The sequence below is a fragment of the Zeus faber genome (genome assembly GCF_960531495.2).
Source record: "Zeus faber genome assembly, chromosome: 4".
NCBI classification, from domain to species: domain Eukaryota; kingdom Metazoa; phylum Chordata; class Actinopteri; order Zeiformes; family Zeidae; genus Zeus; species Zeus faber.
The window spans coordinates 37364402-37383338 of record NC_137191.1 but is presented as its reverse complement, the minus strand read 5'-3'; the positions used below and the strand labels follow the sequence as shown (position 1 = coordinate 37383338).

Here is an 18937-nt window from a genome sequence, read left to right as displayed (position 1 = left end):
GGAAGTCATTTATGTACAAACGGCTTTTAAAAAGATAATAAAGATCATTAAAATGTATCTTCAAAATCTAGTAATAATCACAATAATTTGTAGTTGTGAATATTGTGGAATTGTCCGAAAAGGCAACAGCGTGCACTTCCCAAATGAATGGAATCCAGACTACACTTCCCAGAACCCACTGCGATCCCCGAACAACCTTATTATTATTGATAGAACAGTTTCAATTCATGTTGCTTTTTATTTTTGGTGATAAGTTTGAAGCAGTGGTTGCAGGTCTAGAAACTGAATAATAAACTAAATAAAAACTCACATTTCTAATTCAGCACCATGGTTCACATGGTTTAAGGAGAATCAACTACAAAAAAAACAACAGGATCAATAATGTTTATAAAAAACATTCAAGGGTGTTTGGAGAGAAGTGAAGCTAGAACACGCACACGCAGACGCACACACAGGAGTCAAACACTAAACTCATCGTTCATGTTAAAATGTGAACAGAATTTATTGCTTTCAGTCACATGATCGATCGGAGGATCGTTGTGATCAATACACAGATATCGGAATTATAAGCAAAATCCATGCAACAGTAAAATAAAATCCAGGAAACAGGAAATAGAATCTTTGGTTTGTAAACAAGATGCATGGTATGTGTATTAATACTTGGAGTGTTTCCATGGAGACGGAGCTTCTCTAGATCATCGCAATGTTAATCCACTGGAAGGAAAAAGAGTCAATCCATGAGAAATTACATTGCGATCAATCATTTAGATAAAGGATCACGTTGACTGATCAGGACTCACCCGGTCATTCTGATCAGTACTTTCAATAAACGACCACATTGATTGATCAGATAAAAGACACGTTGATTGATCAGATAAACAATCATGTTGATTGATCAGATAAACTACACATTGATTGATCAGATAAACAATCATGTTGATTGATCAGATAAACGACACATTGATTGATCAGATAAACGACACATTGATTGATCAGATAAACAATCATGTTGATTGATCAGATAAACGACACATTGATTGATCAGATAAACTACACATTGATTGATCAGATAAACGACACATTGATTGATCAGATAAACAATCATGTTGACTGATCAGATATACGACACATTGATTGATCAGATAAACGACACATTGATTGATCAGATAAACAATCATGTTGACTGATCAGATATACGACACATTGATTGATCAGATAAACTACACATTGATTGATCAGATAAACGACCACATTGATTGATCAGATAAACGATCACGTTGATTGATCAGATAAACGACACATTGATTGATCAGATAAACTACACATTGATTGATCAGATAAACGACCACATTGATTGATCAGATAAACGACACATTGATTGATCAGATAAACAATCATGTTGATTGATCAGATAAAAGACACGTTGATTGATTAGATAAACGACCACATTGATTGATTAGATAAACGACCACATTGATTGATCAGATAAACGATCACATTGATTGATCAGATAAACGATCACGTTGATTGATCAGATAAACGACCACATTGATTGATCAGATAAACGACACATTGATTGATCAGATAAACGACACATTGATTGATCAGATAAACGACACATTGATTGATCAGATAAACGACACGTTGATTGATCAGATAAACAATCACATTGATTGATCAGGACTCACCTGGTTGAAGTTGATTTCCACTGAACCACTGTTGTCAGTGTCCAGCTTCCTGAAGAACCCTGCAACACACAACCAGCCTCAGATACTGCAGTTCTACTACTGCTGCTACTCCAGCACTACTGCAACACACCAAGTACACAGGAAGTACACAGAAGGTTTACATGAAGTGCACAGCTTCCTGTGTACTCACTGAACATCATCTCCAGCCTCATCAAACAAGCCACAAAGTTGTCGAAGTCGACCGTCATGTCAGGGTCCGAGTAGCGAGCGACGAGCATCTGGTAGATGCTGTTGTTCAGGGTGAAACCTGCAGCACACACACAAAGTACTACTGACACAGCACTACTGACACAGTACTAGTGACACACAGTACTACTGACACACAGTACTACTGATACACAGTACTACTGACACACAGTACTACTGAACACTGTTCTACTGAACACTATACTACTGACAGCAGTTAGATCCAGTCTCAACCAGTTAGATCCAGTCTCAACCAGCTAGATCCAGTCTCAACCAGTTAGTTCCAGTCTCAACCAGTTTGCAACTCACCTGCGTCCTTCAGGGCAACCCTCATCTCAGGAGAGCTCATGGTTCCACTGTTGTCGGTGTCGTTCTTCTTGTACAGGGACTAGGACAACAAACAGACACGGTGAAGGTCTACTCACGTACGTTTGTTTGGATCTTTGGATTTCCTGACGTGCTGTGACATCCCTTCCTGTGAGACCAAAAGTGAGTGAGCAATTAAAACCCGTAGCAGAAAGGTGGACCCTACCAGGTACTTCTGGACCTTCTTCCACAAGGTGGCAAACTCGGAGAGTCCCAGCTTCCCATTACCGCTGTCCTGCGCTCAGTTAAGGCTGATTAGAACCTGAGAACCTCAGAATACCCACAATGCATGTCTGCTGTGACCTGCCTGACTCATTCTACTGAGAGCAAGCCCCAGGGAGGACACCTTCAGACAGGAAGTAGCTTCAGGTGAGGATACGTCCAGCAGGTTGACCATGATGCGGCAGGTGTCCGGGCTGAAGCCGTCGGTTCTGATGTCAGTTCCTGTGGAGAGAAGCTGCAGTTTGAAGCCGCTCGGCGTCGCCGCGTCAAACAGGAAGTGCTGAAGGGAAACACTCACGTTTGGAGACAATCTTATTCAAGATGGTTCTCAGCTCCACGGCAGAGATCTCCATGTCCTGAAGAACATCCAGGAACAATAGTCAAACCTCACAAGCCGGTAGAAGTGGTAACCATGGCAACCGTGCATCAAATGTTGGTAGCCAAGGTTGACAAAATGGCTGCCAAATTTCAGTCATTTTTTAACTGGGTGATAGATAGACAGATGGACGGACGGACAGACAGATAGGTCACACAGGACGGTTGACAATGACCCATCCAACCGCTCAGACCCCGTTGGGAGGTGGTCCGGGACGGACCCCGTTGGGAGGTGGCCTGGGTCGGACCCCGTTGGGAGAAGAAGGTCCACTCCAGTTCTCTGAGTTCTGTTTTATATTTGCCACACTCGTCAGAACATGAGGAAGGTAAATGTGTTGACTCTAGATTGTTTTGAAGTTCTTCACATTTGGTCTTTGCAAAAGGAAATGATGCGCATGTTGATTTGCATCTAGAGCTGTGGATTCTAATGACATCGAGCCAAACGTTCTCATCTCAATCCCTCATATTGTAAATATAATGTAATGTAACGTAATGTAATGTAATGTAACGTAATAAAATTTAATATAATATAATGTAATGTAACGTAGTGTAATGTAATATAATATAATATAATGTAATGTAACATAATGTAATGTAATGTAATGTAATAAAATGTAATATAATATAATATAATGTAATGTAATGTAATGTAATGTAATAAAATGTAATATAATATAATGTAACATAATGTAATGTAATAAAATGTAATATAATATAATGTATTGTAATGTAATAAAATGTAATATAATATAATGGAATGGAATGTAATAAAATGTAACGTAATGTAATGTAATGTAATGAAATGTAATATAATATAATGTAATGTAACGTAATGTAATGCAATGTAATGTAATGTAATATAATATAATAGCGAGGCCTCACTTCTCCTGCCAGTTTGGTGAACAGACCTCGGAAACCAGCGTCCACCTCAGCCTCGGAGACCATCTCCTGTCACACACACACACACACACACACACACACACACACACACACACACACACACATTAACAACACACAGTGGGCACACCAAACGTTATGGTGTGTGTGTGTGTGTGTGTGTGTGTGTACACTACGCACGTCATCCAGGTCTGCGTTTACAGGATCGTCACATGGTCTGGAAAACAAACAGGGCGGTCAGTAGATCAATAAACACACACTCCAGCTGATTGACCAGTTGTCCAGTAACTAGTTGTCCGGTCACTAGTTGCCCAGTTACTAGTCGCCCAGTAACTAGTTGCCTAGCACCCAGTTGAACAGTAACTAGTTGTCCGGTAAGTAGTTGTCGAGTAGGTAGTTGCCCTGTAACTAGTTGCCCAGTAACTACTTGTCCAGTTTCCCGTCTTACTGGGTGGAGCTCTGCTTCTCGGAGAACACGCGGATGCAGAAGTCTCCGTTGAGGTGTGGCTCGAAGGTGGAGGGCACGATGAGGTACTCCCCAGGCGGCAGCTTGAAGCGCGAGCTCACCTCCCGCAGGTTGATGAAGGTCTCAGAGCGTGCCGTCTGGGCGTGGCTCAAGAAGTAGTTCTTATCCAGGTGGACCTCGCGCTGGCCCTGGAACTGAGCCGGACGCAGAACAGAGAGAAGCTAAGCTAGCACACTGGACACAGTCGAACACATTTTGAATAAAACCAAATAACCCAAATAGTATTTTCGGGTGGGCTGGAACTGTCTCAAGTCTTTGACCTCTGACCTCCAACGGGGATCCCAGTGTCTCACCTGGGGGGGAACCTGCAGAGAACACACAAAGTGGATCAGCAACAAACCAGAGCTTACTGCTAACCTGCCAACAGCTAACAACATGTCAAATCTTCCGGAAACATGATTCTAAATAAGGTCACAAACAGTCTCCTTCAGCTCTGACCTCGTAGATGGCGAAGCCCACGGTGTGCATGTCCTCCCCGACCTTCCTCAGACGTCGGCGGTTCTTCTGGATCAGTCCGACCACAAAGCTGCATCCCTCCTCTCCATCGTCCGGGTCATCGTCCTCCTCCTCCAACTTGATCACGAACTGCGGATTCATCCAGAATGTGTCTGCAACGCAGAGAAACCTTCTCAGTTAGACTTGGCTGAGAAGCCAACCTAAAGGTCTTGGAGTAGGAACGCAGAAAAGGACTCTGGATAACGTGGATCGCAGACACCTTCAGGAATCCAAACCTCAACCTGATAGAGGGTTCTTGTGTCTCAGTAAAACTTGGGAGCTCTGCCATCTCGCACCCCACCATGACAGACTGGCCTTAGATGAGGGGCCAGACAAATAATTATTCAGAAGGCCCAATGAGAAGATCAGAGATGGCTGGCCGAACCTCACTCAGATGAGAGAGATCCCGGGTGCACGCATGGAACCTGGCCCCGGAGTGGAGCTCCAGGTGAGCGCCTGGTGACCGGGTCACCCACAGAACCCAGTCAGGCTCAGCGACATACAAACACTGCCTAGTGGTGGGATCTCCTCTAGGGTGGAATCTCTTGGGTGGTGGGATCTCCTTGGGGTGGGACCTCCTGGGTGATGGGATCCCCTCGGTGGATGTCACTGAGGTCCTCAGGAAGCTTTGCAGGGACAAAGCACCAGGGGACGAGATCCACTCAGATGCCACAAGGTCCTGGATGTTGTGGGGCTGTCTTGACTGACAGGAGTGGGGGTCACCCTTTGACAAAGAGAGCAGAAGAGATTGCGGAAGCGGCGACGGGTGTGGCCTCCAAACTCTGGACTACACTACAATCAGAAAACAGCGTGGTCGGTGGATCAGGACGGGAAGTCGCATTGGGGCAGAGGAGGATCACTCTAGGTCCTGTTTCCATGTTTCCCCTTCCTCCCTGATCAGCTGGTTGCTCTGGGTTGATGCTGATTAGTTAATCCACACAGTTGACCCTAAATCTTTGAGTGGAATTTTAGACTTTCGGAACCCAGATTTTCCATCTCTGGGGTTGGACCACCAACACACCAACGCAGAACTAAACTACAAATCATTTTAAAATGTATGTTTGTGCTTCTGGGATTTTCTTTGTTTCCTTCACGTTCTGCTTCGGTAACTGTGACTCCGCCCCCTAGTGGACAGGCCAAAGTTACGTGCAGACCCCATCGTAGTGTTGTTGGTGGACCTGCAGACTCTTTGGTCTTTAGCCAACTAGAAGCTGCTTTAGCTGGAGGTGTTAGCATTATCTTGTTAGCGGTGTGTGTGGAGGTACATACAGGGGTGGTTCCTGCAGCCACCCGCTGTGGAGCCCCGCCTCCAGCTGCCGTCGAACTTGCTGACACTCCAGTGTTTGACTGAGTCGTCCATGATGGTGTCTGGTGTCAGGGTGCAGATCTCTATACGAGAGTAATGTCGCTGGAACTCACTGAAGGACATCCTGGCGAGAGAGAGACAAGTTAGCTGTCTGTGTGTCTGACTGTTTGACTGTCCATCTGTCATTGCGAACATCCATCCATCCGTTCATCTGTCCGTCTGACTGTCTGTATGTCTTTCTGTTGACCTACCAGAACTCTCCGTCCTCAGCGTTAGCATGGGGGCAGTCTCCTTCCACGTAGTTCCACTCAGACGACCTGAGGAGGTGAAATATCATTTAGCTAGCTCAGCAAGGTTGGCTGCAAATCAACATTCCAAAACTTGGCATCAGCATCTACGGTGGCGCAGTGCATTGCACTGCTGCCTCACAGCAAGAAGCTCCTGGGTTCGATTCCTGCCTGGGGCGCTGTTGGCACCGTGCTCCGGCAGGTTATCTCCCAAATAGGAGCCTTTCTGTGTGGAGTTTGCATGTTCTCCCTGTGCTCACATGGGGTTTCCTCCACCTAATGTCAGTAAGGACCCCCACCCAAAACATGCACACATCATCGTCTGACCAGCGACGGACACTCGTCACCAGGTCCCCGGGCGCGTCCATGAATGCTGCCCACTGCTCCTGGCTACGCCCCCGGAGGAAGGACAAGCCAAGGATGGGTTAGATGCAGAGGCTTCATTTCACCGGCCACCATCCAAAGCATGTGTGCATGCATGTGTTGTAGTGTGGTGTGCTGTGTGACATTTAAAGATTGTTGTTGTTCTTCTTCTACATGTGCTCTGTCTTGTTGTGGTGACCGTGAATTAGAGCCACTGATGCCTGGTTAGCTTGGTTAGCATCAGTGTTGAACAGGGTGCGTTGTGCGTTGTGCGTTGCATAAGGCGATAGTGGCGCCACCCCTAGCGGTCGCCTGCGCCGGCGCTCCGGTTACTTTCTTACTCTTTAGTATTTTTTTCCTTTTTTTATCACAATGTTCGCCAGAAAAACATCAACAATTAACTCATACGGCCGCGATGCACTCATGGATATAAAAAATTCCCTAAACGAACAACTTTGGGACTTTTTATCCGTGGGAGCAGAGTGGCCGGCGGAAATCCTACGCGGGAACACTCGCAACAACAACAAAAATGGAGTCGCTGTTCCACGAGCCGGCCCACGGAGGAAGCACCGAGGTAAACGAGGCGGCATTCGGGTCAGAATGAGGACGCAACCTTACCGTCCACCTCTGCCAAGCATCCTTCTTGCTAACGTCCAGTCCCTGGAGAACAAGATGGATGAACTTCGAGCGAGGATTCAATTCCAGCGAGACACGAGGAACTGTTGCGTCCTCTGCCTGACGGAAACATGGCTGACCCCACTGGTGCCGGATGAAGCCATACGTCCAGCCGAGGCCTTCTCCGTGTTCCGCGGCGACAGAACGGGAGAGTCGGGGAAATCCAAAGGTGGAGGCGTCTGCCTAATGGTAAACAACCGCTGGTGTAACGCCAACAACACCAAATTCCTCTCCCACTCCTGCTCGCCGAACCTGGAACAGCTGACCATACTATGCCGTCCATTTTATCTCCCCCGGGAATTCAGCACGGTCATCATTACAGCCGTTTATATCCCACCGCAAGCGGACACCGACGCAGCTCTGTCGGTTCTGCACGATGTGTTGTGCGGATTTCAGAACAGACATCCCGACGCGGCTGTGGTGGTGACTGGGGACTTTAACAGGGCCAACCTGAAAAAAGTTCTGCCGAATTTCCACCAACACATCACGTGTGCCACCAGGGGAGACAGAACTCTGCACCATTGTTACACTCCTTACAAGAACGGATACAAGCCCGTGTCGCTCCCTGCTTTCGGGAAATCAGATCAAGCCGCAATCTCGCTGCTTCCTGTTTACAGGCCTCTGATCGCGCGGGATCTGGTGATGACGAGGGAAGTGAAGCGGTGGACGGACCAATCAGAGGCTGCGCTTCAGGACGCTCTGACTGACGTAGACTGGGACATGTTCCAAACAAGTTCAAGTGACGTCAGTGAGTTTACGGAGGTTGTAGTGAGTTTTGTGGCTACGCTAGCGGATGAAATCGTTCCCACGGTGAAAGTTCGGATATTTCCAAACCAGAAACCATGGGTTGATAAATCCATCCGCTGCGCTCTGAATGCGCGCACGGCCGCTTACAACGACGGACTTGTATCTGGTAACATGGACAATTACAAAGCGGCGTCGTACAATCTGCGGAGGGCGGTGAGAGACGCCAAACGGACGTACAGAGACACCGTGGAGCTGCAGATGGAGCGGGGGGACACAAGACGCTTGTGGGAGGGGCTGCGAACAATAACAAACTACAAGAGCAGCTCCTCCCCAGCCACGAGTGTGGACGCCTCCCTGGCCAACCAACTGAACTCCTTTTATGCGCGGTTCGAGTCTGGCAGCAGCACCGCTAGCTCGCCGGCTAATTGGAGTTACACCGCTGGGGACGAGCGCGCACTCTCAGTGTCCGTGCACGAGGTCAGGAGGGCTCTGATGCGGGTGAACACCAGGAAAGCTGCGGGTCCAGATGGCATATCTGGACGAGTGCTGAAGACCTGTGCTAACCAGCTAGCTCCGGTGTTCACCACAATATTCAACATCTCCCTGGCTGAATCAGTGGTCCCATCCTGCTTCAAGAGGTCCACCGTCGTTCCTGTCCCGAAGATCGCCTCTCCAACCTGCCTGAATGACTACCGTCCGGTGGCCCTCACCTCGGTGGTCATGAAGTGTTTCGAGAGGCTGATTAAGGATTACATCTGCGCCTCCCTCCCCCGCACCTTGGACCCGTTGCAGTTCGCGTACCGGCAGAACAGATCCAGGGATGACGCGGTCTCCCAGGTACTGCACACCACGCTCACGCACCTGGATGGCCAGAAGGGGGCCTATGTGAGAATGCTGTTCATCGATTATAGTTCAGCTTTCAACACCATAGTCCCCACCAGACTGGCTGTCAAGCTGATGGAGCTAGGATTGAATGGTCCGCTGTGCACCTGGATCCTGGACTTCCTCACAGGCCGCCCCCAGGTGGTCAAGGTGGGGAAGTACATGTCAAGCTCCCTCACCCTGAATACAGGATCCCCCCAGGGCTGCGTCCTCAGCCCCCTACTGTACTCCCTGTACACACATGACTGTGTGGCCAGGTCCAGCTCCAACACCATCATCAAGTTTGCTGACGACACCGTGGTCGTGGGCCTGATCACCGACTGCGATGAGAAGGCCTACCGCCAGGAGGTGGCTGACCTGTCACTCTGGTGCCAGGACAACAGCCTACACCTGAACGTCAGCAAAACCAAGGAGCTGATTGTGGACTTTAGGCGTGGATCACAATCGAGGACGCACGCGCCCTTGTGGATTAATGGGACTTCTGTCGATAGGGTGAGCAGCTTCAGATATCTGGGAGTCCACATCACAGAGGACTTAACATGGACTGTTCACACAGACACTCTGGTGAGAAAGGCGAGGCAGCGTCTCTACCACCTCAGGCAGCTGAGGAAATTCCGGGTCTCGGTGAGGATCCTCAAGTCCTTCTACTCTGGAGCAGTGGAGAGCATCCTGACAGGCAACATCACTGCCTGGTTTGGGAACTGTACTGCCCAGGACAGGCGGGCCCTGCAGAGGGTGGTGCGTTCAGCTGAACGTACCACTGGAACTACCCTCCCCCCCTTGCAGGAGTTATACACCAGGAGGTGTAGTAGCAGAGCCCGTAGGATCATGAAGGATCCTCATCACCCCAACAACGGACTGTTTCAGCTGCTGCGGTCAGGCAAGCGCCTCCGCAGTCACGCAGCGAGAACAGAGAGACTGAGACGGAGTTTCTTCCCTCAAGCCATCAGAACTGTCAACGCTGACCTCACCAGGGGTCCTAACTGAGCCATGCACTAGGCTCCACTACCTACTGTACTGTATGTAGCATACTGTACCGCATACTGTATCACTGTTCAGGGTTGTTCGTGATGCCGTATTGCTGCGCCGTACTGTTATATACTGTGCTGTATTATCCCAAACACTACCTCACACTATTCACATTCACATGCCACTTTAATTCACATGCCACTTTAAATGCACATATCTGTATATACATAGCCATATTCCTTCAACCTATTCCATTTTATTTCAATTTATTTTTTATTGTATTTTATTCTATATATTTTTTATCTTATTCTATAAGTATTCCACTTACTGTATTACGTTTTAGGAGTCAGTTAGTCGGTCTATTAGAAAGGAATTTTCTACTTTTTATTTTTATTTTATTTTTGTACTTTTTCCTAGGACTTATTGTGTGCTATCACCGGGTGCGTTGCATTACATTTCACTGCATATATGTATGGAAGTATGTATATGTATGTGACAAATAAAAAATCTTGAATCTTAAATCTTGAATCTTGAATCTTGTACCCGTCGCTCCAGGCCCCGGTCCACTCCACTTGGCCCCAGGGGTTCCTCACCCTCACCAACTTTTCTTTACGGCCGCGGTAATTCACCTGGAAACATGTTGTGTATTACTCGATGTGTAGGACTAATCCGGTTGAAATGCTACAACCCTAATGTGTCCTTAATGACCCGATCCAAATTATGTACTCTATGTCCAACATTTAGAGCATATAGAGCATGTAGTATACGTAGAACATGTGTAGGACTGTGGTACCTCCACGGCCCCGGTCAGGGAGTAGGCGTGACCTTTCACCAGCTTCTGTCTGGTGACGGCCTCAGAGTCTGCAGCGCTGGTGATCTGCAGAGAAACAGCTTTTAGTTTTGCTAGAGGTACTTATACTCCTGTTAGAGGTACTATGGTACTGTGCTGGTACTATGCCCTTACGTCGATGGAGCAGCCCAGCAGCGCCCCGGCCTCAAGAGCCTTTCTGATGATCTGAAACATGTTGGGTGGAGGTCTCTGCAGGTCGTAGTTCTCAGCGATGCCCCCGGTGAAGTCCTCAAAGCCCTCAGTAGTGGAGCCTCCAGACAGAGCCTCGTAGCAGCCGCTAACCCTGCAGAGCAACATGGAGCATGTAGCATGTGGCTAGCTCCTACAAGAATCAACACCCATAATCTGTGAAATTTAACGCAACCCTTAACTAGAATACATTCATAGATCTATAGATGTAGAGTAGAGTATAGAGGTATAGGGTATAGAGTTACAGAGTATAGAGTCAGGGTATAGAGGTACAAGGTATAGAGGTACAGAATATCGAGTACAGGGTATAGCTAACAGGGTATAGAGGTACATGGTATAGAGGTACAGAGTACAGAAGTATAGGGTATAGAGTACAGAATATAGAGATACAGGGTATAGAGCACAGGGTATAGAGGTACAGCGTATAGAAGTAAATAATCTAGAGGTACAGGGTATAGGGTACAGAGTATAGAGGTACATGGTATAGAGTACAGGGTATAGAGGTATAGGGTATAGAGGTACAGGCTATAGAGTACAGGGTATAGAGGTATAGGGCATAGAGATACAGGGTATAGAGTGCAGGGTATAGAGGTACAGAGTATAGAGGTACAGAGCATAGAGTTACAGGGTATACAGGTACAGAGTATAGAGCACATGGTATAGAGGTACAGGATATAGAGGTACGGCGTATAGAGGTACAGGGTATAGAGTACAGTGTATAGAGGTACAGTCTGTAGACTACAGAGTATAGAGGTACAGGGTATAAAGATACAGGATATAGAGGTACAGGGTATAAAGATACAGGATATAGAGGTACAGGGTATAGAGGTACAGGGTACAGAGGTGCAGGGTATAAAGTAGATGGTATCGAGTGCACAATACAGTGGTACCTGGACTTACGATTGTAATCGGTTCTATAAGAACGGTCGTATGTTAAAACAGTCGTATGTCGAAGCATTTTTTCCGATATACGTACACCAGGCTCATATTTTTCTATGATTTCCTTCTTAGTTTCAATGGGAGTCGTTGTCTTTTTCTTTTTCCCATTGTCCTTCTTCTTAGCACTCATCATGAAGGTAAAAATAAACTAAATACATAGAACAAACACAGTAAATATGAAAAAAATATCCATAAGCCACCAACTACGCGCACGCACGATGTAGGTCGCTCGCTGACTGGCTGCTGACTGACTGCTGACTGACTGTTGACTGACTGACTGTTGACTGACTGACTGTTGACTGACTGCTGACTCTTGACTGACTGACTGTTGACTGACTGTTGACTGACTGTTGACTGACTGTTGACTGACTGACTGTTGACTGACTGACTGTTGACTGACTGCTGACTGACTGACTGTTGACTGACTTCTGACTGACTGCTGACTGACTGTTGTCTGGTTGCTGACTGGCTGCTGACTGACTGTTGACTGACTGCTGACTGGCCGCTGACGTGCCAACTGCAAGTTTCCATGGTCGTATCTTGGAGCAGTCGGTCGCAAGTCGATACAAATTTTGGCGACTATCGCTACTGGTATCTTGGATTAGTGGTAAGTAGATGCAGTCGTAAGTCCAGGTACCACTGGATAGTGGTACAGGGTACAGGGTATAGAATACAGGGTATAAAGGTACAGGGTATAGAGGTACAGGGTAAGAGGTACAGGGTATAGAGGTACATGGTATAGAGGTACAGGGTATAGAGGTACAGGGTATAGAGGTACATGGTACAGAGGTAAAGAGTATAGACAGTACTTAGCGTAGGCCTTCTCCAGCAGAGCGCTCCAGAACTCCCTCCCCTCAGCAGAGTGGACGAACAGCAGCTCTCCATCTTTGACAGGAAGACGGTCGTCAATGACGACGTCCACCCACTCCCCAAACTGCCAGAACTGAGGACACACACAGGAAGTGGTTGTGCTGGGCAGCTCCCAGTGTCCAACGTACAGACTGATTGTACTGGGCAGCTCCCAGTGGAAGTGTTACCTGGAAGTGGAAGATGCCGGCGTAGTTGTCCCCAAAGTCCTGGTCCGCAGGCACAACACGGGCCATCACATCCTCGTTCAGGGTCAGAGAGGCGATTGCTGCCAACAGCCAGCAGTCACCTGGAACGGGAAGTACAGGAAGAACTGTGAGTATACAGTACAGGAAGTACAGTAAGTACTGTTAGTACACAGTCAGCAAGTACATGAAGTACAGTACTATCACAGTGTCTGTAACCATTTCTCCACCAGGTTTCACTACCTCCAACATGCTAATGCTAACATAAGCTAGTGTGGCCATCTGGCGACACTACCTCTGTACCTCTATACTACAATGGAAGACTTGATAACAATAACTATGTTTTTTATGTAGATGAATATCTGAGCATGTTGTTGTCAATACTTTGTTTAGTGGGAGATTTACAGACACAGCGCGTTGCTGTGCTGGTAGTGACAAGACTCTGGAACGAGTCGTTTGTAGCGAACAAATCTTTAAAATGACTCTGGATTCTGGAGTCACTCTGCTGGGCGAGACGGGGAATCAAGGACCCGGAAGTAAGTTAAAATCCAAGGCAACAGGCCAGTGCAGAAAGACAGTGGGTCTGTTATCCCTTAGTTATTGTATTTATATGGAAGACAGACAGGCAGGCCGAAAGGCAGACAGACACACAGACAAACAGGTAGCCAGACAGACAGACAGACATACATAGGCAGACATGCCTAAAAAGTTAATAACGTGGCTGGGTCTTTCAGCATGACAATGATCCCAAACATACCGCCCGGGCAACGAAGGAGTGGCTTCGTAATCGCTTTTGGGGCAAAATCCTTTCAGAGTCATTTGACTCCAGCTCTGTATCATCACATTAAACGTCAGTCCAAGGCATGACCAGGGGAGAGTGGCCCCTTGTCCGGAAGAAGACGGCTCAGTGGAAACAAAGTTATTGTTTGTGCTGTGAAAGAACAGAACCCTGAAGAGGAGGAGGCGGCTGTGGCCTGTGGTCGCTGGTTGGCAAGAAATGAGTCATGAGCACGAGAACCATTTCCTCCATTCACTGTGTGTGTGTGTGTTGTTTGCATGTGAACATCAAACTAGCAGCAGAAACAACACCAAACTGCAGGAGGTCCACAGGGGTCCACAGGGGTCCACCGTGGTCCACAGGGGTCCACATTGGTCTACAGGGGTCCACAGGGGTCCACAGTGGTCCACAGGGGTCCACAGGGGTCCAAAGTGATCCACAGTGGTCAACAGGGGTCCACAGGGGTCCACAGGGGTCCACAGTGATCCACAGTGGTCCACAGGGGTCCACAGGGTTTCACAAGGGTCCACAGTAGTCCACAGGGGTCCACAGGGGTCCACAGGGGTTCGGTCCACAGTGGGAGTGACCCAGTGTGACCACTCCCCACAGTAGGACAGTTTGATATAAACACTGACTTAAGAGAGACACTGATTCGGAAAAACAACTGTGACATGACGCCACAACAAACATAATAATAATAATACTACTAATAATAATAATAATAAAAATAATAATAATGATGATAATAATAATAATAATAATATGTAATATATCATCAGAACAATAACAGAATGATAAAACTCAGATCTATAGAAGTATTCTGTTCCGGTTCATCTCCACCATATAGACTTAGACTGTCTGTCTGTTTGTCTGTTTGTCTGTCAGTCTGTCTGTCTGTCTGTCTGTGGGCGTTGGCTGTTGGCTGCATGGGGGTTGGTGTCATGGCTGTGTGCTCAGGACTTGTGACCTCGCCTGCCGCAGTAAAGTATATTATAGTATAGTGTAGTATAGTGTAGTGTAGAGTAGGATAGTCTAGTCTAGTATAGTGTAGTGTAGTGTAGTCTAGTCCAGTGTAGTATAGTGTACTGTAGTATAGTCTAGTATAGTGAAGTATAGTGTAGTGTTGTGTAGTCTAGTGTAGTGCAGTATAGTCTAGTATAGTGTAGTATAGTCTAGTCTAGTGTCATGTAGTATAGTATAGTGCAGTGTAGTATAGTATACTGTAGTATAGTATAGGCTAGTGTAGTATAGTCTAGTCAAGTGTAGTATAGTGTAGTGTAGTGTAGTATAGTCTAGTCTAGTGTTGTGTAGTATAGTATAGTGTAGTATAGTGTAGTGTAGTATAGTAGACTGTAGTATAGTATAGGCTAGTGTAGTATAGTCTAGTATAGTGTAGTGTAGTGTAGTATAGTCTAGTGTAGTATAGTCTGGTGTAGTTTAGTGTAGTGTAGTGCAGTGTAGTATATTCTGGTCTAGTTTCGTTTCAGTTTTTCAGTTAAAAGAGCCCCCCTCCACTGTCTTATTTCCCATCATGCCTCAGTGCAGCAGATCCTCTAATTACACTGAACCTGGTTCCACTTAAAACACTGGAATGTGGATGTAAACACTGTCCACTGACTCACCCACACTCACCAGCACTCACCCATCCCCCTGACTCACCTGCACTCACCCACTGCTCTGACTCACCCACTGCTCTGACTCACCCACTGCTCTGACCCACCAACTGCTTAGACTCAGCCACTGCTTAGACTCACCCAATGCTCTGACGCACCCACTGCTCAGACCTACTAACTGCTTTGACTCACCCAATGCTCTGACGCACCCACTGCTCAGACCTACTAACTGCTTAGACTCACCCATACCTCAGGCCCACCAACTGTGCAGACCCAGCCACTGCTTGGATTTATCCACTGCTTAGACACACCCACTGCTCAAACCCACCCACTGCTCAGACCCACCCATCCCTCAGACCCACCCACTGCTTAGCCTCATCCACTGCTCAGACCCACCAACTGCTTAGACCCACCCACCGTTTAGACTCACCCAGTGCTCTGACTCACCCACTGCGCCGACCCACTCACTGCTTAAACAAAGCCACTCCTCAGACCCACCCACTGCTCAGACTCACCCACTGCTCAGACTCAGCCATCCCTCAGGCTCACTCACTGCTTAGACTTACCCACTGCTTAGACACACCCATTGCTCAAACCCACCCACTGCTTAGATTCAGCCACTGCTCAGACCCAGCCACTGCTTAGACTCACCCACTACTAAGACTCAGCCACTGCTCAGATCCACAAACTGCTTAGACTCACCCACGGCTCAGATCCACCCACTTATCAGACTCACCCAGACCCAGACTCACCCAGTGCCCCCTGGCAGATGTCCGTCCTCATGGCTCCTCCAATGATGAACTGTGGACTGGACACCAGCTCCTGCAGGGGGCGATAGAGAGTCAAGGCTGGATCCTGCTTCTCCGTCTGCACGTAGTGAAAGTGCACGGTGTCGTTCCGAGACATGGGCGGGGCTGTTTGCTGTTATACTTTAGTCTACAATCTAGTGTATAACGTTATGTGTCCACTGGGGGGCAGGGTCACATTTAGTGAACCACAATGTACAAAACTTTGACAAAACGTACAACTCTATAATATGGATCTCAAATAGAAACCTGTGCCGGTGCCGTTTGGACCCTGCCTCCGGACAGGAAGTTGGACAATTCAACCAATCAGTTTGTTTGAAGCGTGTTCTGGTTTGGGACGTGTGGACGTCGGCTCCTCTGCGGCCTACAGTTACCAAGAAACCCCTGCGCTGCGATCTCTACAGAGATGTTACGTGTCGCTATGGAGATGCATGATCCAGCGTCAGGGCAAGTACAAGTACAAGTACTTTGTTTGTACAAGTACAAGTTCTTTGTTACTCTACAGAAGTACATTTTTACCTCTTGCTAGGTCTGCCTCCCAATTCTAACTCCAGGGGTGCAGTTGAAACATGTCGGGCAGGAAGCAACCTGATCGGGGGATGGCTCTGACTGGGCGGAGCTACATGTGAGGCCGAGTGGACGGGGCTTCAGGTGAGGCACCTTGCCTCCAAGGCAGAGTGGGCGGAGCTAAAGGCTGAATGTGTTGGTTCCAGTGTTTCTGGTCTGACTCAGCAGCTTAATCTGGGGCCAGTGGAAATAAATATGAGCCGGTACTTTCCTTACTCACGATTTAAGTTGGAATATCAGAGCCGATCGCTCACGCCCGAGTTTACCAAGATAACACACCTGACATCACGGCAACACGGCGGCACGCAAGGTTAACGGTGAACAACGTTCCCTTGGAATAGATTATGATTTATTATAACACGTAGAACACGGTTTTAAACTACTCTGTAGATTTGATGTTTTGTTAACTTGGGGACTTCCAACATGAATGACAGTTTTCCGAGTTCCCGTGGAACACAGCATCACTTCCTGCTGCCTCCGAACTGATACAAACATGGAGTTTGTAATCCCCCTGAAGCAGAGCGGGCAGCAGCCATGACCAACGATGGAACCCAACTGGTGGAAGAGATCATGAGCGAAACCAGCTGTTTCCACCAAAAAGGTGCCAAATAGAAAGCACAGACACAACACCCACCATCTGAAGGAATCCTCCGTCCATGTCCATATATGGTCAATGATGTCATGGCAACCCAGAGCCAGCGCTCGCAGCTTGTATGTTTTAATGATTAAAAGAAAAGGGCGCTCAGATTAAATGAAATATGATCTATTTTACAATATGTCCACTGGAAAGGGCAGAACAGAGACTGCGTACCTCCACTCGGAGGGCTGCTGGGGGTCCAAACTTTATTCAACCAGAAGGTTTAAACTTTATTCTACAGTGGAGTTCATATGCATCAGATATGAACATCAGAACCTCGTGGAAGAGGGAGTGGAACTGTGTGCGTCATGAAGTGGAAAACTGTTGATTCAGGACGAGGAAGCATCAGGATCAATATTGAAAGAAGGAAATAACTTTCCAACAGTAGAATCCACTTTCATAATAAATCATAAAGAGGATATAATAATAATGATATAGTAATGATAACCATAATGATAATAAAGATAACAAAGATGAAACAACTCTATGATAATAAAATAATAATCATAATAAAAATAAATAATAATAATCCAAATCATAAAAATACTCATACTACTTCTGCTACTACTACTACTACCAATAATAATAATCACTACTACTCATAATAAAAATGTAGTAGTTATTAATTATTATTATTATTATTATTATTATTATTATTAATAATAATAATAATAACAATAATATTAATATAATAATAATAAAAATAATACAATTAACAATAATAATTATAATAACAATAATATTAATATAATAATAATAATGATCATAATAATATTAATATTAATGACAATTATAATAATAATTATCATAAGACTAATAACAATGATAATAATCATAATCATAATAAAACAACAATAATAATATGAATGATAATAACAATAATCATCAGCATAATAACAACAAAAATAATATGAATTATAATATTAATAACAACAACAATAATAATAATAATAATAATAATCGTATTATTATTATTATAATAATAAAACAATAAAAATACTACTACTACTACTACTACTGCTACTACTACTAATAATAATAATAATAAGGGGTTAGTATTAGGGTTAGGGTTAAGCGGAGAGGAACCGTACCGTGGGTCTCTTCCACACCACGCCCCGGGTCTTGGCGGACCCCCGGCCCAGCTCCTTGAAGCCCAGGCTCTCCGGGGCCGCGGGGAAGGTGGGGTCGCAGAACAGCGACCCCTGGGAGCGGCTGAGGGCCCGCAGCGCCTCGTAGTCCTGCTGCTGGAACTTCAGGGCGTTGGCGTTGGTGCCGAACCCCGCGGCCAGAGCGCGTTGCTTGGCCAGGGTGGAGGCCACTCCGGACATGGTGCTGCTCCGTCTGTCTGTCTGCCGCCCGTCTGTCTGCCTGCCTGTTTCTCCTTCTCTCTGTCTGTCTGCTCCTGCTGCTCTTCTCTTCCTGCTCCAGATGTTGAACTTTCCACAAAAGTTTTACTGTGATT

The 18937-nt window shown here is 46.6% G+C and overlaps 1 protein-coding gene across 2 annotated transcripts; it reads right to left on the bottom strand.

The window, feature by feature from the left end:
- Window positions 1-477: 477 nt before the first annotated feature.
- LOC307229187 (calpain-2 catalytic subunit-like) lies at window positions 478-18918 on the bottom strand. Of its 2 annotated transcripts, XM_079999120.1 has the most exons (21): window positions 18567-18918; window positions 16218-16287; window positions 13060-13178; window positions 12832-12965; window positions 11009-11177; window positions 10838-10921; window positions 10588-10673; window positions 6373-6438; window positions 6085-6245; window positions 4759-4928; window positions 4614-4625; window positions 4243-4454; window positions 3975-4011; window positions 3780-3845; window positions 2821-2878; window positions 2680-2744; window positions 2467-2535; window positions 2244-2322; window positions 1879-1995; window positions 1689-1747; window positions 478-714 (listed from the first exon to the last, which is right to left on the bottom strand). In XM_079999120.1, exons 1-21 carry the CDS (start codon window positions 18801-18803, stop codon window positions 691-693), a joined length of 2094 nt encoding a protein of 697 aa, XP_079855246.1. In that variant the 5' UTR covers window positions 18804-18918; the 3' UTR covers window positions 478-690. The 2 variants fall into 2 exon arrangements, with proteins under 2 accessions (XP_079855246.1, XP_079855247.1); XM_079999121.1 differs by lacking the exons at window positions 478-714; window positions 1689-1747; window positions 1879-1995; window positions 2244-2322; window positions 2467-2535 and adding an exon at window positions 2341-2405 and having other exon boundaries at window positions 2604-2744.
- Between the last annotated feature and the right edge of the window lie 19 nt (window positions 18919-18937).

Bases quoted from the DNA above. Each gene is read 5' to 3' on its own strand.
- LOC307229187 (XM_079999120.1), bottom strand. From the start codon at position 18,803: ATGTCCGGAGTGGCCTCCACCCTGGCCAAGCAACGCGCTCTGGCCGCG. The intron at 13,179-16,217 runs GTGAGTCTGGGT...TTCCCGTTCCAG, and splicing joins CATCTGCCAGGGGGCACTGG to GTGACTGCTGGCTGTTGGCA. The intron at 4,929-6,084 runs GTATGTACCTCC...TCTGCGTTGCAG, and splicing joins TGGCTGCAGGAACCACCCCT to ACACATTCTGGATGAATCCG.